A 23,534-nucleotide genomic window follows, 5' to 3' on the forward strand; every position below is an offset into this window, starting at 1 on the left:
GCCCCAACCTGTGACAGGGCTCTGTATAAGGGAGCAAGACACAGCTAAGGCCTAGAGGACATCCTCAGGCCGCATAGGAGGAGCGGCCCAGTTCCAAAGGAACAAAAATAAAGAAAGAGGAACTCTCTCCACCGCAAGGATGGAGGAGCGCACCACCCGTCCCGTCCTGTCCGCAGGACAGAAAAAAACACAGGGTTCGGAGGGTCACACCCCTCTTTATTGGGGGCAGGGAGGGCGTGTGCATGCCAGTGTTTTTTTATTGTTTCATTAAAACTTCCACCTGTCCTAACCAGTCCACAGGGGCAGAATACCCCATCTGTGCCACTGGTTAGGACGTAAGGGAACTTCCTCTTTCCCTCAGGTTCCTGGAGTTTTCCCCTCCCAGCATGCTTTGCGGTGTGACGTCACAGGGCTGGCCCCGCCCAGCACACTGGTCAGTCAGCACTAGCCCCGCCCCCTACACCTCCGGCGGCCATGTTAGTACACCCAGACATGGCTCCTGCTCCTCTCCTCACATCACTGAGGGCCACAGGCGCTTCCCTCACCCTCTCCAGAGCCCCAAACACTGGGAGCGGCCAGCACAGCCGTATCTAAGCCTCTCATGTGAGATACAGCCTGCTGAGCCTGGATCACAGATTCTCTTGTGTGATACTGTCTGCTGAGCCGTGTATCTAATCCTATCCTGTGTGATACTGCCTGCTGAGCTGTGTATCTAATCCTGTCCTGTGTGATACTGTCTGCTGAGCTGTGTATCTAATTCCTATCCTGTGTGATGCTGTCTGCTGAGCTGTGTATCTAATCCTATCCCGTGTGATACTGTCTGCTGAGCTGTGTATCTAATCCTGTCCTGTGTGATACTGTCTGCTGAGCTGTGTATCTAATCCTATCCTGTGTGATACTGCCTGCTGAGCTGTGTATCTAATCCTATCCTGTGTGATACTGTCTGCTGAGCTGTGTATCTAATCCTATCCTGTGTGATACTGTCTGCTGAGCTGTGTATCTAATCCTCTCCTGTGTGATACTGTCTGCTGAGCTGTGTATCTAATCCTATCCTGTGTGATACTGTCTGCTGAGCTGTGTATCTAATCCTCTCCTGTGTGATACTGTCTGCTGAGCTGTGTATCTAATCCTGTCCTGTGTGATACTGCCTGCTGAGCTGTGTATCTAATCCTGTCCTGTGTGATACTGTCTGCTGAGCTGTGTATCTAATCCTCTCCTGTGTGATACTGTCTGTTGAGCTGTGTATCTAATCCTGTTCAGTGTGATACTGTCTGTTGAGCTGTGTATCTAATCCTATCCTGTGTGATACTGTCTGCTGAGCTGTGTATCTAATCCTATCCCGTGTGATACTGTCTGCTGAGCTGTGTATCTAATCCTATCCTGTGTGATACTGTCTGCTGAGCTGTGTATCTAATCCTATCCTGTGTGATACTGCCTGCTGAGCTGTGTATCTAATCCTATCCTGTGTGATACTGTCTGCTGAGCTGTGTATCTAATCCTCTCCCGTGTGATACTGTCTGCTGAGCTGTGTATCTAATCCTATCCTGTGTGATACTGTCTGCTGAGCTGTGTATCTAATCCTATCCTGTGTGATACTGCCTGCTGAGCTGTGTATCTAATCCCATCCTGTGTGATACTGTCTGCTGAGCTGTGTATCTAATCCTGTCCAGTGTGATACTGTCTGCTGAGCTGTGTATCTAATCCTATCCTGTGTGATACTGTCTGCTGAGCTGTGTATCTAATCCTATCCTGTGTGATACTGTCTGCTGAGCTGTGTATCTAATCCTATCCTGTGTGATACTGCCTGCTGAGCTGTGTATCTAATCCTATCCTGTGTGATACTCCCTGCTGAGCTGTGTATCTAATCCTATCCTGTGTATACTCCTGCTGAGCTGTGTATCTAATCCCGACTCCTGTGATACTGTCTGCTGAGCTGTGTATCTAATCCTATCCTGTGTGATACTGTCTGCTGAGCTGTGTATCTAATCCTATCCCGTGTGATACTGTCTGCTGAGCTGTGTATCTAATCCTATCCTGTGTGATACTGTCTGCTGAGCTGTGTATCTAATCCTATCCTGTGTGATACTGCCTGCTGAGCTGTGTATCTAATCCTATCCTGTGTGATACTGTCTGCTGAGCTGTGTATCTAATCCTATCCTGTGTGATACTGTCTGCTGAGCTGTGTATCTAATCCTGTCCTGTGTGATACTGCCTGCTGAGCTGTGTATCTAATCCTCTCCTGTGTGATACTGTCTGCTGAGCTGTGTATCTAATCCTATCCTGTGTGATACTGCCTGCTGAGCTGTGTATCTAATCCTATCCTGTGTGATACTGTCTGCTGAGCTGTGTATCTAATCCTATCCTGTGTGATACTGTCTGCTGAGCTGTGTATCTAATCCTATCCCGTGTGATACTGTCTGCTGAGCTGTGTATCTAATCCTATCCTGTGTGATACTGTCTGCTGAGCTGTGTATCTAATCCTATCCTGTGTGATACTGCCTGCTGAGCTGTGTATCTAATCCTATCCTGTGTGATACTGTCTGCTGAGCTGTGTATCTAATCCTATCCTGTGTGATACTGTCTGCTGAGCTGTGTATCTAATCCCATCCTGTGTGATTCTTTCTGCTGAGCTGTGTATCTAATCCTCTCCTGTGTGATACTGTCTGCTGTGCTGTGTATCTAATCCTATCCTGTGTGATACTCCCTGCTGAGCTGTGTATCTAATCCTATCCTGTGTGATACTGTCTGCTGAGCTGTGTATCTAATCCTATCCTGTGTGATACTGTCTGCTGTGCTGTGTATCTAATCCTATCCTGTGTGATACTGCCTGCTGTGCTGTGTATCTAATCCTATCCTGTGTGATACTCCCTGCTGAGCTGTGTATCTAATCCTATCCTGTGTGATACTGTCTGCTGAGCTGTGTATCTAATCCTATCCTGTGTGATACTGTCTGCTGAGCTGTGTATCTAATCCTGTCCTGTGTGATACTGTCTGCTGAGCTGTGTATCTAATCCTATCCTGTGTGATACTGTCTGCTGAGCTGTGTATCTAATCCTATCCTGTGTGATACTGTCTGCTGTGCTGTGTATCTAATCCTATCCTGTGTGATACTGCCTGCTGAGCGGTGTATCTAATCCTAAATTGTGTGATACTGGAGGAGCTGGTCACATGGTGCAGTGTCGCTGTCACATGACCCGGGTGCGACTGCCAAGGGCGGATCTATTCCGCGCCCTCGATCCCTCGCCCTCTGCGCACCGGCCTCAGATTGCGCCTCGATCACTCGCTGCCTCCATCTATGACATTTAAATCAATACCCCGATTAATTAACCCCTTAGTGACCACCAATCCGTTCACACTTTGTTTGCTGGTAAAAGCAGAATTGCGTTATGGATTCCGTTACCACGGATCGTAACACAATTCTATGACGGAATGCATAACGGATTGCCTTTAGAGGGTTTCCTTTATTCATTCCGTCATAATAGAAGTCTATGGGCTGCAAAACTGATTCGTCCCATTTCCGTTATGCAGGGGAGGGGTCAGGGGGGGAGGACTCGGGGGTCAGGGGGGAAGGACTCGGGGGTCAGGGGGGAAGGACTCGGGGGTCAGGGGGGGAGGACTCGGGGGTCAGGGGGGGAGGACTCGGGGGTCAGGGGGGAAGGACTCGGGGGTCATGGGGGAGGACTCGGGATCAGGGGGGGAGGACTCGGGATCAGGGGGGGAGGACTCGGGATCAGGGGGGGAGGACTCGGGATCAGGGGGGGAGGACTCGGGATCAGGGGGGGAGGACTCGGGATCAGGGGGGGAGGACTCGGGATCAGGGGGGGAGGACTCGGGATCAGGGGGGGAGGACTCGGGATCAGGGGGGGAGGACTCAGGATCAGGGGGGGAGGACTCGGGATCAGGGGGGGGACGCCCCTTAATAACGGGACGGATCCATAGACTTCTATTATGACGGAATGAATAACGGAAACCCTCTAAAGGCAATCCGTTATGCATTCCGTCATAGAATTGTGTTACGATCTGTGGTAACGGAATCCATAACGCAATTCTGCTTTTACCAGTAAACGAAGTGTGAACGGATTTCAAAATATGAAATCCGCTCCTCTCTACTTCTGATGGTTCCAGTGCCCACTGCGCTCTATATATGAACAGCAGCAGCAAGCAGAGTTCATGGGGGGGGGGGGGGTCCTTGGGCACGCCGTTCTCTCTATGACATGCAGCAGCAAGCAGAGTTCATGGGGGGGGTCCTTGGGCACGCCGTTCTCTCTATGACATGCAGCAGCAAGCAGAGTTCATGGGGGGGGTCCTTGGGCACGCCGTTCTCTCTATGACATGCAGCAGCAAGCAGAGTTCTTAGGGGGGTCTCCCATGCTGCTGATGCTTATAGAGGGAACAGTGTGTCTCCCACCCAAATAAGCTCTGGTGGCTGCTGCTGTGGAAGGCAGAATTGCTGTCCCCCCGTCCCCCCCAGGTCATTTGTCATTTTCTCGCTCACATATTGCAGGTGATTCTGGGGGCTGGAGCCCGAGGGCGGACTGCGCAGGCGGTGAGCACAGGCCGCCCTCCCGCTCACTTCTTTCTCCTGCTGCTGGGATGCACTGGCCAATCAGCTGCAGGAGCCTAGCTCTGCTAAGAGCTGATTGGCCAGTGCAGCGCCCAGCAGGCAGAGGAGAGCGAGGGGCTGTCCGGTCTGTGCAAGAGGGGCCCGAACAGAGGAGAATCAGGGCCCGCCCGAGCCCCAGATAGAAGACAAGCCATACTGCAGACATGGTAGGGGGTGGGCCTTTCCATCCACTCCGGGCCCCCTCCTGCCACGGGCCCCTAGCAGTTACGTGGTCTGCCGCTATTGGCGGTACGCCACTGAGTACTTGGTTACAAAAAGTTACAAGAAATAAGACCTACATAAACGTGCGTAAAATAGTATAAAAAATAAAAGGATAAAAAGCAGAAAGGTTCTTACTACAGGACTGTGCGGTCAGAGGTCCTTCTGGTTTTCCGGGGACAGGAGGAAAGTGGAGCACAACCCAATGCTGATCGGATCCCCAAATTGTGTCAAAGAAATGTTCCCAATAGTTCACTTTTTATCCCCATTCGGCAGAGGGTGGAGCAGAGAGGGGTGTCCCGGCCTTCTGGGGTGGCCTCATTACCTGTGCACACTCTACCGCTCTTACTCCGCTGGCAGACATGGCTTCCCGTCCACACTAACGGATATTTGGACCCGACATGTTTTAGTAATGTATATTATATCCGGCTGATCAGTTTGATGCCACACATGGCCGGCGTGGTTGTCCTAGAAGGTGAGATATTGGTTATGTGGGCATGCGGGCTGCCAGGGATGGGGGGTTTAGACCCCGATGCCCACATCACACGGGATACAATGATCACAGCTATGAATGTGCGAGTTGTACCAGAGATGAGTTATTGCTTCTGAGACGTCTTCTTCATCCTCTGGCACTGTATTGGAAAGGCTCCTGGACCCCTGCGGGGTGAGGGTCCGGGCTGTCTGCATTTCCAGGGACCACCTTCATTACCACTGGCAAAAGGCCAGTCCTTTCACAGTGAGGTGATAAACTGATTAACTCCAAAGAGTAATGCGTATTCTAACCGCAGGCCCAGACGGAACCGCGCGAACAATCACAGAATGGAAAGTATATAGGATCACAAGACAGAAAACATACACAGATAATACACGTGACGAGAAATGTCAGTTTCTCACAGTCCCCCCTCCCCCGTCCCCTCATTGGTATAGTCCTCACCCGCCAGTCACTTCTTTCACACTAGTGTTAGGTTTGTCAGTTTCTGGGGGGGGGAACAGTCTGCCGGATCCGGACTAACGCTCGCACACGCAGGCTCGGACTGGCCCACAGGGGAATCCCCCGGTGGGCCCCTGAGCAAGGTGGGCCCCTGGTCTCCCACCCCCTGCACAAGTGGCACATAACACTTTAGATTTACTGCACTATATACATATATTCAATGTACAGCACCTCCACCAGCCGGTGTTCATATAAAAAACTTGTTAAATTATTTATTATATTTAAATGTAACCATACGGTCGGCCCCCTAAATAATTTTTACTCGTGGGCCCTAGGTACCCCAGTCCGACACTGCGCACACGTGTGCTTCCGGAAGCCTGGCCCGGCCTCATTCATTATAGATGCGGCCGCAGCACGGCAAACATGCCGATTGGCTGCCGGACAAAAACCGCCTGCTCGTCAGTGGAGGAGACACATTTACGTGCAGCGATCTCCTAGTACCTCGGAACCAAAGCAGAGTTCGGTTTCAAGTTTTAAAGTGTTTTTTGCACAAAATTAACTACCGAAGTTATTCAACAAATGTAAAGCGTGACTTCCTGAATAACCAACCTCTGCTAATCGGAGCCCATACATTCTAACACTGTACACAGACAGATCTCTGTTAGGGTTAAGCGAACCCAAACTGTAAAGTTCGGGTTCGTACCGAACTTTAGGATTTTTGGACCCCGGACCCGAACTCGAACATTTCAGTAAAAGTTCGGGTTCGGGGTTCGGCTATTTCTTGGAGCTTTTTGAAAGGCTGCAGAGCCAATCAACAAGCGTCATACTACTTGCCCCAAGAGGCCGTCACAGCCATGCCTACTATTGGCATGGCTGTGATTGGCCAGAGCAGCATGTGACCCCGCCTCTATTTAAGCTGGAGTCACATAGCGCCGCCCGTCACTCTGCTCTGATCAGTGTAGGGAGAGGTTGCTGCTGCTGCTGTGAGGGAGAGAATAGGAGAGAGTCTGTGATCAAAACTCCAATTGAACATAGACATAGTTGTGTGGGTGCAGTGCACAATCTTTTTACCCTGCCCTGAGCCCAGTGACAGAGAAAATAACTTTTATCCGTCTGTTAGTTAGGTGGGCGGCGGCGGCGGCCATTTTATGCAAGTTCAGTGCACCAGCACTACATCTGAGCTTTTGTGACATTCAAATCCAAGCTTGAAATACTGCAATAATAATCTGGGCTTAAAAAACACCCTTTTTTTATATCCAACATCTGGTGCCTCTGCAGCATTAGTCAGTGTGCAATTTAAGCTAGAACTTTAGATACTGTGGTTCTATTCAGCTATTATAAAAACACGAATTTTGGGCAAAAATCTTTAATTGTGGCCTAGGCTGGATCTGTACGTGTGAGATACACCCTTTAGATACTGTTTTTCTATTCTGCTATTAATAAAACACCCATTTAGGGCAAGATCCTAAATTTGAGAAATATGAGGAGAGCGTCAAATAAGGGACGTGGCCCAGGTCGTGGTGCTGCTGGTGGAGCTCCTGTTGCAGGGAGAGGACGTGGTCGATCTGTGCCAGCTACACGCACAAGTGAAACCCCTTCCTCAGGTGCGAGTAGGCGACAGAACCTGCAGCGGTATTTGGTCGGGCCTAATGCGTCTCTACGAATGGCGAGGCCTGAACAAGTACAGGCGATAGTAGATTGGGCTGCTGACAGTGGATCCAGTTCCTTCACATTGTCTCCCACCCAGTCACCTGCTGAAAGACCACAGTTGGCACCTGCAGCCGATGCCCATCAGTCTTTCACCTCACCCCCTTACACATCAGCCAAGCAGTCTGAGCCCCAAGTCATGCAGCAGTCTCTTCTGGTTTTTGATGACTCTGTTAGCAGGGTTTCCCAGGGCCATCCACCTAGCCCTGCCCCAGAAGTGGAAGAGATTGAGTGCACCGATGCCCAATCACTTATGTTTCAGGATGAGTACATGGGAGGACCACCGTCTCGGATGATGACGAAACACAGGTGCCAACTGCTGGGGCTTTCTGCAGTGTGCAGACCGACAAGGAGGGCAGGGGTGAAGACTGGGTGGAGGATGCTGTGGAGGACGATGAGGTCCTCGACCCCACATGGAATCAAGGTCATGCGAGTGACCTGTGTAGTTCGGAGGAAGAGGCAGTGGTCGCATAGAGCCACCAGCACAGCAGAAGAGGGAGCAGGGTGCAAAAGCGGAGCGGCCGCCCCCTAGACAGTACGCCTGCTACTGCCCACAGCAGCAAGGGACCGAGCACACCAAAGCCAGCTCCAAGGAGTTCCCTGGCGTGGCAGTTCTTCAGACAATGTGCCGACGACAAGACACGAGTGGTTTGCACGCTGAGCAATCAGAGCCTGAAGCGAGGCATTAACGTTCTCATCCTGCTGCTGCTCGCCTGTCAACACTGCAGCAAAACTTCGGCCTTCCCGCTCACCGCCTCATATGCGACGTGCCCACCAGGTGGAACTCCACCTTGCACATGCTGGACAGACTGTGCGAGCAGCAGCAGGCCATAGTGGAGTTTCAGCTGCAGCACGCACGGGTCAGTCGCACTGCGGAACAGCACCACTTCACCACCAATGACTGGGCCTCCATGAGAGACCTGTGTGCCCTGTTGCGCTGTTTCGAGTACTCCACCAACATGGCCAGTGGCGATGACGCCGTTATCAGCGTTACTATCCCACTTATATGTATCCTTGAGAAAACGCTGCTGGCGATGATGGAAGAGGATGTGGCACAGGAGGAGGAGGAGGAAGAGGGATCATTTCGTAGGGTTTCCGCCCAGTCATTCACATGTGGCTCCGAGGGTGGGTTCCTGCACCCACAAACGCCAGGTACACAATTGTCCTGCCAGGGCACAGTTCTGGAGGTGGAGGAACCTTGTTCACAGCAGGGTGGCACTCAGACCAGCTCATGGCCATCACTGGTGCGTGGCTGGGGGGATACAGAGGACACAGACGATACACCGCCCACAACAACCAGCACCACCAGCTGATATGGAACGTCTTAGCAGGAGGCAGCATTTCAGCAACATGGTGGAGCAGTATGTGTGCACACGCCTACACGTACTGAATGACGGGTCTGCCCCCTGCAACTTCTAGGTCTCCAAATTGTCCACATGGCCTGAGCTTGCCCTTTACGCCTTGGAGGTGCTGGCCTGCCCTGCAGCCAGTGTATTATCTGAACGTGTGTTTAGCACGGCAGGGGGCGTCATCACAGACAAGCGCAGCCGCCTGTCCACAGCCAACGTGGACAAGCTCGCGGTCATTAAAATGAACCAGGCCTGGATCCCTCAGGACTTGTCCGTACCTTGTGCAGAATAGACATGTATACCGGCACTAACCAGCCATTGTTATACTGCAGTGCAATTGCTCATTCTTGTATTTTGGATATTTCCCACTCTTTTGGACTGTACCCCAATTTAAAATAAAATTAAAATTAAAACAAAAAAACAACCGCTGCTTCCACCTAGTCCGCTACGTCCACCGCCTCCTCAAACTCCTTCTCCATATGGACCTCCACCTCATACATCAAGTTTTTATTTTTGATTTGTACATATTTTATACAAGAGAGTAGGGGGCACAGAGAGTAGGGGGGCACAGAGAGTAGGGGGGCACAGAGAGTAGGGGGCACAGCTCCATGTGGATTGACACAAAACACTGGCCAATATAGTAACAATATATTAAGATTTATGTATAATATATAACACATCAGGTCCCTAATCAATCACTAAAATAATGCTAAAAATGATTTCACATAAAACACACTAAGAATAGTTTCGTGGTTCGGTCGCAGACTGCAGTCTTAGATTTATTGCCTATTCCAAGTTTTAGGTTCGGCCACTAAGTTAGTGAATGTGGTATCTCTGCGATAGTCTGCGGTATCTCTGAGATAGTCTGCGGTATCCCTGCGATAGTCTGCGGCATCTCTGCGATAGTCTGCGGTATCTCTGCGATAGTCTGCGGTATCTCTGCGATAGTCTGCGGTATTCCTGCGATAGTCTGCGGCATCTCTGCGATAGTCTGCGGCATCTCTGCGATAGTCTGTGGTATCTCTGCGATAGTCTGCGGTATCTCTGCGATAGTCTGCGGTATCCCTGCGATAGTCTGCGGCATCTCTGCGATAGTCTGCGGCATCTCTGCGATAGTCTGCGGCATCTCAGCGATAGTCTGTGGTATCCCTGCGATAGTCTGCGGCATCTCTGCGATAGTCTGCGGCATCTCTGCGATAGTCTGCGGTATCTCTGCGATAGTCTGCGGTATCTCTGCGGTTTGTTCGGTGTAATAAATTCCACTATGGGGATTACAGCCTCTGGATTGGGGTGTGTAGTTTTACGCCGCTGTGATTTCACAGATTCCGCCTCGCTGTTACACTGTAGTTGATTGTTACACGATTACTCACTTCTTAGCAGCGATGGGGTGTTCGTCTTGCTGTGCTTAGCGCGGCGTCCCACGTATTATCAGCACATGCGGTCTTACCACCAATCAGCTTTATAGCGAGTTGAAAAATGGCTTTTTGAAACAGTCCGCTCTGACGCCGGGGTCAATGGATAGTTGGACCCATGGGCGTGCGCACAGGGTGTGCCTGGGCACCCCCTAATCACACCTCCGTGCCTAGCCTCCTGCCCCGGCGGTCCCGCACATCTTCAGACTGCTCCGCTCCCGCGCTCCCGTGCTGCGTGTCACTCACTCTGACGTCACACGCCTGCCTCATTAGAAAAGTGGGAGGAGTAGGCGCGTGCGGCGTGACGGAGTGAGTGTCGTCACGTTACGCTGCCGCCGGCCTTGTTTGGATGTTTGAGAGCCTGACCAGGACCCAGTGATTGTGGAATACCAGCTGGAGTCTCCCAGTAAGCAGCACAAGATTACAACACTTTACATAAGACCCCGGCAGCCTCCATGTTGGGGGTCACTGTCAGAGACACTGTTATGGGGGGGGGGGGAGATCCCCCTGCATCTGGGTCAGATTCCACACAGATACCCCCATAACAGTGCAATCCACAGATATCCTCTTAATAGACTGTTAAGGGGATATCTGTGGTCTGTGGATGACACTGTTATAGGGGCATCTGTGGATGATGCACTGTTAATAACAGTGCATCATCCACAGATGCCCCCATGACAGTGCCATCCACCGATATCCCCTTAACCGTGCGTCATCACAGATGCCCCCATAACCGTGCGTCATCACAGATGCCCCCATAACCGTGCGTCATCACAGATGCCCCCATAACCGTGCGTCATCCACAGATGCCCCCATAACAGTGCATCATCCACAGATGCCCCATAACAGTGCGTCATCCACAGATGCCCCCATAACAGTGCGTCATCCACAGATCCCCCATAACAGTGTCATCCACAGATCCCCCATAACAGTGTCATCCACAGATCCCCCATAACAGTGTCATCCACAGATCCCCCATAACAGTGTCATCCACAGATCCCCCATAACAGTGTCATCCACAGATGCCCCATAACAGTGCGTCATCCACAGATGCCCCCATAACAGTGCGTCATCCACAGATCCCCCATAACAGTGTCATCCACAGATCCCCCATAACAGTGTCATCCACAGATCCCCCATAACACTGTGTCATCCACAGATCCCCCATAACAGCGTCATCCACAGATCCCCCCATAATAGTGTGTCATCCACAGATCCCCTATAACAGTGTCATCCACAGATCCCCCATAACAGTGTCATCCACAGATCCCCCATAACAGTGTGTCATCCACAGACCCCCCCATAACAGTGTGTCATCCACAGACCCCCCATAACAGTGTCATCCACAGATCCCCCATAACAGTGTCATCCACAGATCCCCCATAACAGTGTGTCATCCACAGACCCCCCCATAACAGTGTCATCCACAGATCCCCCATAACAGTGTCATCCACAGATCCCCCATAACAGTGTCATCCACAGATCCCCCATAACAGTGTCATCCACAGATCCCCCATAACACTGTGTCATCCACAGATCCCCCATAACAGCGTCATCCACAGATCCCCCATAATAGTGTGTCATCCACAGATCCCCCCATAACAGTGTCATCCACAGATCCCCTATAACAGTGTCATCCACAGATCCCCCATAACAGTGTCATCCACAGATCCCCCATAACAGTGTGTCATCCACAGACCCCCCCATAACAGTGTGTCATCCACAGACCCCCCCATAACAGTGTCATCCACAGATCCCCCATAACAGTGTCATCCACAGATCCCCTATAACAGTGTCATCCACAGATCCCCCATAACAGTGTCATCCACAGATCCCCCATAACAGTGTGTCATCCACAGACCCCCCCATAACAGTGTCATCCACAGATCCCCCATAACAGTGTCATCCACAGATCCCCCATAACAGTGTGTCATCCACAGATCCCCCATAACAGTGTGTCATCCACAGATTCCCCATAACAGTGCCATCCACAGATCCCCCATAACAGTGTGTCATCCACAGATCCCCCATAACACTGTCATCCACAGATCCCCCATAACACTGTCATCCACAGATCCCCCATAGTGCGCCTGCACACTGAGGAGAGACAGAAAGGAGGGGAAAGAATCCGCGGAAGCAAGCAGGGGACGGCACAGCAGAGGACGGCACAGCAGAGGACGGCACAGCAGAAGACGGCACAGCAGAGGACGGCACAGCAGAGGACGGCACAGCAGAGGACGGCACAGCAGAAGACGGCACAGCAGAGGACGGCACAGCAGAGGACGGCACAGCAGGGGACGGCACAGCAGGGGACGGCACAGCAGAGGACGGCACAGCAGAGGACGGCACAGCAGAGGACGGCACAGCAGGGGACGGCACAGCAGGGGACGGCACAGCAGGGGACGGCACAGCAGAGGACGGCACAGCAGAGGACGGCACAGCAGGGGACGGCACAGCAGGGGACGGTACAGCAGAGGACGGCACAGCAGAGGACGGCACAGCAGAGGACGGCACAGCAGGGGACTGAATAGCTTCTTTTGTAAGTACATTGTTTTATTTTTTAGTCTTTTATTATATTCTGGCTTTTGCTTAAAGGGACAGTAAAAAATGTTTGGTTTTTAGTTATGTATGATGCTTTTTGATAAATAAATGTAAATGTAGTGGTGCTGTAATGTGGCCCCCAGGCCCCTCCGGTGTCCTGCAGGCCGGGCTGTGGCAGCATACGGTCGGTCAGGCAGCAGAAAGACTCTGGGGCGGTCATTGTGCTCTGGAACTTTTCCCTTCACAGCCACTGCCATCTCTCTCTCTCCCAGTACAGCGACCCAGACAGCTGCAGGATGGAACCAGCAGTGTTATACGAGGAGGAGGACCTGGATGGCCGGGATGCATTAAGGAAAGGCATCTGGTACCAGGCCCTGGATAATGTACAATACCAGCGAGGTGAAAGTCTCCCCAGTGAAGAGCAGCGGTTGCAGAAGCAAGTGGCCCTGCTGATGCCCTTCCTGGGAGAGCAGCCCCTGGAAGAATGGGTGAAGGAACTAGAGCACCGGGTATGGCAGGAGCTATGGCTGGAGGATGCCTACCAGGCGCTTTGGCGCTTATACAGTATATACCCTGGACAGCCGAACATGACAAGCCAGAGGGAGAGGAGTTTGATGGTCCTGGCTTGTTATGGGAGTCCTTTGCAGAGCCTGGCTTTGGGAGCCCTGCACAGTCCAGACTTCAGGACATTTTCTATGAGAGGGAGGCTAGGTATGAGTGGGATGACCCCCATGAGGTAGAGCAAGACCTGGCTCACCTAGCAACCCTGGAGTAGGAACTGGAGCAGGACTACCGAGATCTCTTCCACTCCATTGGGAAGGCTCAGCAGGACAGTAAGGTGACAGACCCAGATCCAGACCCATTCAGCTGGGCAGATATTGTGGAGTGTTACTGGGAAGGACCCCAGGTGGCCGGTAGAGATGGGACCGAGGTCTCTCCACCGGTCCTGCAGGGAATTGGAAGCCCAGTCTCCATTCCCCAGCGGCAGTGTGAAGTGCAGGGAATTGGGAGCCCAGTCTCCATTCCCCAGCGGCAGTGTGAAGTGCAGGCAGAGGAGAGCAGCGTCCTCCCTCCCCAGCGGCAGGCTGAGTTACAGGGGGCAGAGGTAGTTGTTCCTGCCCCCCAGCAGCAGCATGATTTTTTGGGAATTGGGAGCCCAGTCTCCATTCCCCAGCGGCAGGCGGAGTTACAGGGGGCAGAGACAGTCGGTCTTGTCCCCCAGCGGCAGAGTGGCCTACAGGGAATAGAGAGCCCAGTCTCCTTTCCCCAGCAGCAGGACACTGTATTGGGAGCGGAGGCGGTCGGTCGCCCTCCCCAGCGGCTGGAAGTATGTATGGGAGAGGAGCTTGTTACCCCCTCTCCCCAGCGGCAGCTTATTGCACCAGGGGGAGACAGTAAGCCCCACAACTGTGCAGATGGGACCGTGGTCTCTGCACTTACAGCACAGGGGGTAGGGACAGTCGGTCCTGTCCCCCAGCAACAGGGCTGTTTAGCCAAAGTGGAGATAGTCGGTTTCCCCCTCCAACAACCAGACTCCAACCGGGCTTCTTCCATGGTAGCGCTGGTACCAGGGCAGAGTCCCGCTGATCCCTGCCCACAAAGCAACCTCCACTCCAAGCCAGGGAGCAACTCAGAGACCGGGAGTACCAGCTACCAATATAACCTTGGTGGATTCACGGGACAGAGACAGGCTACTAAATTCAACAGGTCCAGTATTGGGTTGTGGGTGGGCTGCCAGACTAACTCAGGTACCAACCGGCGTGAGGTCAGGTATCTGGTTAGTCTTCCCTGGGAGGGGGAGATGTGTGGCAAAACCAACCTCGCCACGTCCTTTTGGAGGGGGCTGTTTGCCAGCCTCCTGCCCTGGGATTATGGTCCCTTAAAGGGGTTATCCCATCTTAGACAATGGGGGCATATCGCAAGGATATGCCCCCATTGTCTGATAGGTGCGGGTCCCACCTCTGGGACCCGCACCTACAACAAGAACTGAGCCGGGGAGAGTTGTGGCTGGAGGACCCCGGGATTCCCAGGGTCCGACCACCACCAGGCGCAGCTCCCCGCCTCTCCCATTGAAGTGAATGGGAGCGCACCGCACATGCGCGGCCAACGCTCCTATTCATTTCTATGGGGCCGACGGAAATAGCCAAGCCAGCGCTCGGCTATTTTCGGCGGCTGCATAGAAATGAACGGAGGGCGGCTGCGCATTCGTAGTGCGCCCTCCTCCACTTTCTCTGCTCCGTTCTCCTTATAGGTGCGGGTCCCCCATTTTCTAAGATGGAATAACCCCTTTAAGTTATTGGGTCTTAAGGCACTTGGGACTGAGCCCTCTGTCCCTGGATTGCATCATTTGCCTTACTTGCTTGGATTTCACTATTCCCATGGTGAGAACAACGGATGAAGCACATGGTGAGAACAATAGATAGCGGCCATTTTATCTCACAGACCACTGCTTGACCCTCAACACGGAGCCTTGTCTCGTTATTGGGGGATTCCCTGTATGATGTTGGAGACTGATTGCCAGGAGTGTAAGCTGACTGTATGCTTTTCCTGTTCGTCTGCTAGCAGCTACTTGTGAGGTTCCAGTTTGGAGTGCTATTTTGTATCCAGTTCGGGAGTTTGGTGTTCTGCAGTAGCTGTGCCTGTCTCTCGGAAAGGGGCATATCGCCTAAACGGATCTTAACCCCTTGTCTGCTGAAACGGTCCGTTACATTTGTTGAATAACTTCGGTAGTTAATTTTGTGCAAAAAACACTTTAAAACTTGAAACCGAACTCTGCTTTGGTTCCGAGGTACTAGGAGATCGCTGCATGTAAATGTGTCTCCTCCACTGACGAGCAGGCGGTTTTTGTCCGGCAGCCAATCGGCATGTTTGCCGTGCTGCGGCCGCATCTATAATGAATGAGGCCGGTCCAGACTTCCAGAAGCACACGTGTGCGCAGTGTCGGACTGGGGTACCTAGGGCCCACCAGTAAAAATTATTTAGGGGGCCGACCGTATGGTTACATTTAAATATAATAAATAATTTAACAAGTTTTTTATATGAACACCGGCTGGTGGAGGTGCTGTACATTGAATATATGTATATAGTGCAGTAAATCTAAAGTGTTATGTGCCACTTGTGCAGGGGGTGGGAGACCAGGGGCCCACCTTGCTCAGGGGCCCACCGGGGGATTCCCCTGTGGGCCAGTCCGAGCCTGCGTGTGCGAGCGTTAGTCCGGATCCGGCAGACTGTTCCCCCCCCCAGAAACTGACAAACCTAACACTAGTGTGAAAGAAGTGACTGGCGGGTGAGGACTATACCAATGAGGGGACGGGGGGGGGGGGGACTGTGAGAAACTGACATTTCTCGTCACGTGTATTATCTGTGTATGTTTTCTGTCTTGTGATCCTATATACTTTCCATTCTGTGATTGTTCGCGCGGTTCCGTCTGGGCCTGCGGTTAGAATACGCATTACTCTTTGGAGTTAATCAGTTTATCACCTCACTGTGAAAGGACTGGCCTTTTGCCAGTGGTAATGAAGGTGGTCCCTGGAAATGCAGACAGCCCGGACCCTCACCCCGCAGGGGTCCAGGAGCCTTTCCAATACAGTGCCAGAGGATGAAGAAGACGTCTCAGAAGCAATAACTCATCTCTGGTACAACTCGCACATTCATAGCTGTGATCATTGTATCCCGTGTGATGTGGGCATCGGGGTCTAAACCCCCCATCCCTGGCAGCCCGCATGCCCACATAACCAGTATCTCACCTTCTGGGACAACCACGCCGGCCATGTGTGGCATCAAACTGATCAGCCGGATATAATATACATTACTAAAACATGTCGGGTCCAAATATCCGTTAGTGTGGACGGGAAGCCATGTCTGCCAGCGGAGTAAGAGCGGTAGAGTGTGCACAGGTAATGAGGCCACCCCAGAAGGCCGGGACACCCCTCTCTGCTCCACCCTCTGCCGAATGGGGATAAAAAGTGAACTATTGGGAACATTTCTTTGACACAATTTGGGGATCCGATCAGCATTGGGTTGTGCTCCACTTTCCTCCTGTCCCCGGAAAACCAGAAGGACCTCTGACCGCACAGTCCTGTAGTAAGAACCTTTCTGCTTTTTATCCTTTTATTTTTTATACTGTTTTACGCACGTTTATGTAGGTCTTATTTCTTGTAACTTTTTGTAACCAAGTACTCAGTGGCGTACCGCCAATAGCGGCAGACCACGTAACTGCTAGGGGCCCGTGGCAGGAGGGGGCCCGGAGTGGATGGAAAGGCCCACCCCCTACCATGTCTGCAGTATGGCTTGTCTTCTATCTGGGGCTCGGGCGGGCCCTGATTCTCCTCTGTTCGGGCCCCTCTTGCACAGACCGGACAGCCCCTCGCTCTCCTCTGCCTGCTGGGCGCTGCACTGGCCAATCAGCTCTTAGCAGAGCTAGGCTCCTGCAGCTGATTGGCCAGTGCATCCCAGCAGCAGGAGAAAGAAGTGAGCGGGAGGGCGGCCTGTGCTCACCGCCTGCGCAGTCCGCCCTCGGGCTCCAGCCCCCAGAATCACCTGCAATATGTGAGCGAGAAAATGACTAATGATCTGGGGGGGGGGGGGGGGGGAGCAATTCTGCCTTCCACAGCAGCAGCCACCAGAGCTTATTTGAGCGGGAGACACACTGTTCCCTCTATAAGCATCAGCAGCATGGGAGACCCCCCTAAGAACTCTGCTTGCTGCTGCATGTCATAGAGAGAACGGCGTGCCCAAGGACCCCCCCCATGAACTCTGCTTGCTGCTGCATGTCATAGAGAGAACGGCGTGCCCAAGGACCCCCCCCCCCCCCCCCCCATGAACTCTGCTTGCTGCTGCTGTTCATATATAGAGCGCAGTGGGCACTGGAACCATCAGAAGTAGAGAGGAGCGGATTTCATATTTGATATCCGTTCACACTTCGTTTACTGGTAAAAGCAGAATTGCGTTATGGATTCCGTTACCACAGATCGTAACACAATTCTATGACGGAATGCATAACGGATTGCCTTTAGAGGGTTTCCGTTATTCATTCCGTCATAATAGAAGTCTATGGATCCGTCCCGTTATTAAGGGGCGTCCCCCCCTGATCTCGAGTCCTCCCCCCCGATCCAGAGTCCTCCCCCCCTGACCCCCGAGTCCTCCCCATTGATCCCGAGTCCTCCCCCCTGACCCCCGAGTCCTCCCCCCCCTGATCCCCCTGATCCCGAGTCCTCCCCCCTGACCCCCGAGTCCTCCCCCATGATCCCGGGTTCTCCCCCCTGACCCCCAAGTCCCCCCCCCCTGATCCCGAGTCCTCTCCCCCTGACCCCCGAGTCCTCCCCCATGATCCCGGGTCCTCCCCCCTGACCCCCAAGTCCTCCCCCCCCTGACCCCCGAGTCCTCTCCCCCTGACCCCCGAGTCCTCCCCCATGATCCCGGGTCCTCCCCCCTGACCCCCGAGTCCTCCCCCCTGACCCCCGAGTCCTCCTCCCCCTGATCCCGAGTCCTCCCCCCTGACCCCCGAGTCCTCCCCCATGATCCCGGGTTCTCCCCCCTGACCCCCAAGTCCCCCCCCCCTAATCCCGAGTCCTCTCCCCCTGACCCCCGAGTCCTCCCCCATGATCCCGGGTCCTCCCCCCTGACCCCCAAGTCCTCCCCCCCCTGACCCCTGAGTCCTCCCCCCTGACCCCCGAGTCCTCCCCCATGATCCTGGGTCCTCCCCCCTGACCCCCGAGTCCTCCCCACCCTGATCCCGAGTCCTCCCCCCGCCTGATTTCGAGTCCTCCCCCCGCCTGATCCCGAGTCCCCCCCCCCCCCCTGATCCCAAGTCCCCCCCCTGATCCCGAGTCCTCCCGTTCCCCCCTGATCCCGAGTCCTCCCCTGCATAACGGAAATGGGACGAATCAGTTTTGCAGCCCATAGACTTCTATTATGACGGAATGAATAAAGGAAACCCTCTAAAGGCATTCCGTCATAGAATTGTGTTACGATCCGTGGTAACGGAATCCATAACGCAATTCTGCTTTTACCAGCAAACGAAGTGTGAACGGATTGGTGGTCACTAAGGGGTTAATTAATCGGGGTATTGATTTAAATGTCAGATAAAGGCAGCGTACAAATAAAGTAGCAGCACACCACTAAATGCACTAAGACTGAGTATACAAGTGAATATGTGAACAGGGTCAAATACATGACGCCAATATTATTATTATTATTATTTACTGCAAATGCAGTAAAGAAGCTTTTAGCTTGTATACTCAGTCTTAGTGCAATTAGTGGTGTGCTGCTACTTTATTTGTTTGCTGTATTATTGCCGGGTAGCCTGCACCTGCGATTAGTCTCAGGAGGTGCTGTTCCGTTTTTTGCTTATAGATAAAGGCAGCGTGTCATCGAGGCGCGAGGGATCGAGTGCGCGAAATAGATCGGCCCTTGGCAGTCGCACCCGGGTCATGTGACAGCGACACTACACCATGTGACCAGCTCCTCCTCTATCACACAACTGAGGATTAGATACACAGCTCAGCAGGGAGTATCACACAGGATAGGATTAGATACACAGCTCAGCAGGGAGTATCACACAGGGTAGGATTAGATACACAGCTCAGCAGACAGTATCACACGGGACAGGATTAGATACACAGCTCAGCAGACAGTATCACACAGGATAGGATTAGATACACAGCTCAGCAGACAGTATCACACGGGAGAGGATTAGATACACAGCTCAGCAGACAGTATCACACGGGAGAGGATTAGATACACAGCTCAGCAGACAGTATCACACAGCATAGGATTAGATACACAGCTCAGCAGACAGTATCACACAGGAGAGGATTAGATACACAGCTCAGCAGACAGTATCACACAGGATAGGATTAGATACACAGCTCAGCAGACAGTATCACACAGGATAGGATTAGATACACAGCTCAGCAGACAGTATCACACAGGATAGGATTAGATACACAGCTCAGCAGACAGTATCACACAGGATAGGATTAGATACACAGCTCAGCAGACAGTATCACACAGGATAGGATTAGATACACAGCTCAGCAGACAGTATCACACAGGATAGGATTAGATACACAGCTCAGCAGGCAGTATCACACAGGATAGGATTAGATACACAGCTCAGCAGACAGTATCACACAGGATAGGATTAGATACACAGCTCAGCAGACAGTATCACACAGGATAGGATTAGATACACAGCTCAGCACAGTATCACACAGGATAGGATTAGATACACAGCTCAGCAGACAGTATCACACAGGATAGGATTAGATACACAGCTCAGCAGACAGTATCACACTGGAGGATTAGATACACAGCTCAGCAGACAGTCACACAGGAAGGATTAGATACACAGCTCAGCAGACAGTATCACACAGGATAGGATTAGATACACAGCTCAGCAGGCAGTATCACACAGGAGAGGATTAGATACACAGCTCAGCAGACAGTATCACACAGGACAGGATTAGATACACAGCTCAGCAGACTATCACACAGGATAGGATTAGATACACAGCTCAGCAGACAGTATCACACAGGAGAGGATTAGATACACAGCTCAGCAGACAGTATCACACAGGATGGGATTAGATACACAACTCAGCAGACAGTATCACACAGGATAGGATTAGATACACAGCTCAGCAGGTAGTATCACACAGGACAGGATTAGATACACAGCTCAGCAGACGGTATCACACAGGATAGGATTAGATACACAGCTCAGCAGGCAGTATCACACAGGATAGGATTAGATACACAGCTCAGCAGACAGTATCACACAGGAGAGGATTAGATACACAGCTCAGCAGACAGTATCACACAGGATGGGATTAGATACACAACTCAGCAGACAGTATCACACAGGATAGGATTAGATACACAGCTCAGCAGGTAGTATCACACAGGACAGGATTAGATACACAGCTCAGCAGACGGTATCACACAGGATAGGATTAGATACACAGCTCAGCAGGCAGTATCACACAGGATAGGATTAGATACACAGCTCAGCAGACAGTATCACACAGGAGAGGATTAGATACACAGCTCAGCAGACAGTATCACACAGGATAGGATTAGATGCACAGCTCAGCAGACAGTATCACACAGGATAGGATTAGATACCCAGCTCAGCAGGGAGTATCACACAAGAGAAGCTGTGATCCAGGCTCAGCAGGCTGTATCTCACATGAGAGGCTTAGATACGGCTGTGCTGGCCGCTCCCAGTGTTTGGGGCTCTGGAGATGGTGAGGGAAGCGCCTGTTGCCCTCAGTGATGTGAGGAGAGGAGCAGGAGACATGTCTGGGTGTACTAACATGGCCGCCGGAGGTGTAGGGGGCGGGGCTAGGGCTGACTGACCAGTGTGCCGGGCGGGGCCAGCCCTGTGACGTCACACCGCAAAGCATGCTGGGAGAGGAAAACTCCAGGAACCTGAGGGAAAGAGGAAGTTCTGCTGGAAACGTCCTGTAAAGAGGCTCTGATGTCCGGACAGCGGGAGGGAGAGCCCCGGCATGAGGAGCAGGTACCGGGGAGCCGGGAGCCGCAGGCAGTAGTGCAGTGTGTGATGTCTGTCACAGCTGGTGCTTCAGTAGTGCAGTGTATTATGTCTGTGGCAGCTGGTGCTTCAGTAGTGCAGTGTATGATGTCTGTCACAGCTGATGCTTCAGTAGTGCAGTGTATGATGTCTGTGGCAGCTGATGCTTCAGTAGTGCAGTGTGTGATGTCTGTCACAGCTGGTGCTTCAGTAGTGCAGTGTATGATGTCTGTTGCAGTTGATGCTTCAGTAGTGCAGTGTATGATGTCTGTGGCAGCTGATGCTTCAGTAGTGCAGTGTGTGATGTCTGGCGCAGCTGGTGCTTCAGTAGTGCAGTGTATGATGTCTGTGGCAGCTGGTGCTTCAGTAGTGCAGTGTGTGATGTCTGTGGCAGCTGATGCTTCAGTAGTGCAGTGTATGATGTCTGTCACAGTTGACGCTTCAGTAGTGCAGTGTATTGTGGCAGTTGACGCTTCAGTAGTGCAGTGTATTGGGGCAGTTGACGCTTCAGTAGTGCAGTGTATTGGGGCAGTTGACGCTTCAGTAGTGCAGTGTATTGTGGCAGTTGACGCTTCAGTAGTGCAGTGTATTGGGGCAGTTGACGCTTCAGTAGTGCAGTGTATTGGGGCAGTTGACGCTTCAGTAGTGCAGTGTATTGGGGCAGTTGACGCTTCAGTAGTGCAGTGTATTGGGGCAGTTGACGCTTCAGTAGTGCAGTGTATTGGGGCAGTTGACGCTTCAGTAGTGCAGTGTATTGGGGCAGTTGACGCTTCAGTAGTGCAGTGTATTGGGGCAGTTGACGCTTCAGTAGTGCAGTGTATTGGGGCAGTTGACGCTTCAGTAGTGCAGTGTATTGGGGCAGTTGACGCTTCAGTAGTGCAGTGTATTGGGGCAGTGGACGCTTCAGTAGTGCAGTGTATTGGGGCAGTTGATGCTTCAGTAGTGCAGTGTATTCTGGCAGTCACAGGCCGCACTGACATCCTGCGCATGCGCTGCTCTCCTGACGTCGGGGACACTGAAGTCTCTGCCGGAGAGGGACCTGGGAGGCGTCCACCAGTGTCTCCAGCAGTGGTCGTCATCTCCCATAGACGTCCATGTTATGAGGATGTATCCCAGCAGTGATACCAGTATAAGTGTCACATGACCACTGTGGCCATGATGGTTTACATTACTGGTATCACCACTGCGGCCAGTGTCAGGGGGCACCATACTTTACACTGCTGTGACCTCAAACATGGAGGAACTGCCCTGACGAGATCTTCCAGTCATCAGTCCAGACAATAGAGAGAAGACCTCATCTCCTCTGATTTCTCCCAAATGTCCCTCATCATCTCCGGTCATTATAAGCATTTCTGTGGGATTTCATGCGGATTCTACATTGACTCCTCTTCTTCCATTCAGGTTCCTGTGATATAGGATTGTCCGATGACATCATCAGTACCAGATAATGGATGGAGACGGGGACAAGATGGCGGAGAGGATATTAGATCTTACCCTGGAGATCCTCCTCCTGCTTACTGGAGAGGTGAGAGGTTCTGATGATGTCACATTACACCATTATCTATGGTAATTACAGGAGATGTGACTGGAGAGGTGAGAGGTTCTGATGATGTCACATTACACCGTTATCTATGGTAATTACAGGGGATGTGACTGGAGAGGTGAGAGGTTCTGATGATGTCACATTACACCATTATCTATGGTAATTACAGGGGATGTGACTGGAGAGGTGAGAGGTTCTGATGATGTCACATTACACCGTTATCTATGGTAATTACAGGGGATGTGACTGGAGAGGTGAGAGGTTCTGATGATGTCACATTACACCATTATCTATGGTAATTACAGGGATGTGACTGGAGAGGTGAGAGGTTCTGATGATGTCACATTACACCGTTATCTATGGTAATTACAGGGGATGTGACTGGAGAGGTGAGAGGTTCTGATGATGTCACATTACACCATTATCTATGGTGATTACAGGGGATGTGACCGGAGAGGTGAGAGGTTCTGATGATGTCACATTACACCATTATCTATGGTAATTACAGGGGATGTGACTGGAGAGGTGAGAGGTTCTGATGATGTCACATTACACCGTTATCTATGGTAATTACAGGGGATGTGACTGGAGAGGTGAGAGGTTCTGATGATGTCACATTACACCATTATCTATGGTAATTACAGGGGATGTGACTGGAGAGGTGAGAGGTTCTGATGATGTCACATTACATCA

General features: G+C 52.0%; 2 protein-coding genes across 2 annotated transcripts in view; one reads left to right on the forward strand and one right to left on the reverse strand.

Moving 5' to 3' along the window:
- The window catches only part of LOC122939172 (gastrula zinc finger protein XlCGF26.1-like), a 1,061,774-nt gene that overhangs the window by 222,560 nt on the left and 815,680 nt on the right, over positions 1 to 23,534 (reverse strand). The gene's annotated exons all lie outside the window — the stretch shown is intronic.
- The window catches only part of LOC122938183 (zinc finger protein 585A-like), a 60,008-nt gene continuing 57,634 nt past the window's right edge, over positions 21,161 to 23,534 (forward strand). The window contains exons 1-2 of the mRNA XM_044293544.1: positions 21,161 to 21,286; positions 22,700 to 22,823. Coding sequence (XP_044149479.1) covers positions 22,746 to 22,823 — 78 coding nt within the window. The 5' untranslated portion in view covers positions 21,161 to 21,286; positions 22,700 to 22,745. The remainder of the gene's footprint in view (positions 21,287 to 22,699; positions 22,824 to 23,534) is intronic.

This window comes from Bufo gargarizans, chromosome 5, assembly GCF_014858855.1.
Source record: "Bufo gargarizans isolate SCDJY-AF-19 chromosome 5, ASM1485885v1, whole genome shotgun sequence".
NCBI lineage: Eukaryota > Metazoa > Chordata > Amphibia > Anura > Bufonidae > Bufo > Bufo gargarizans.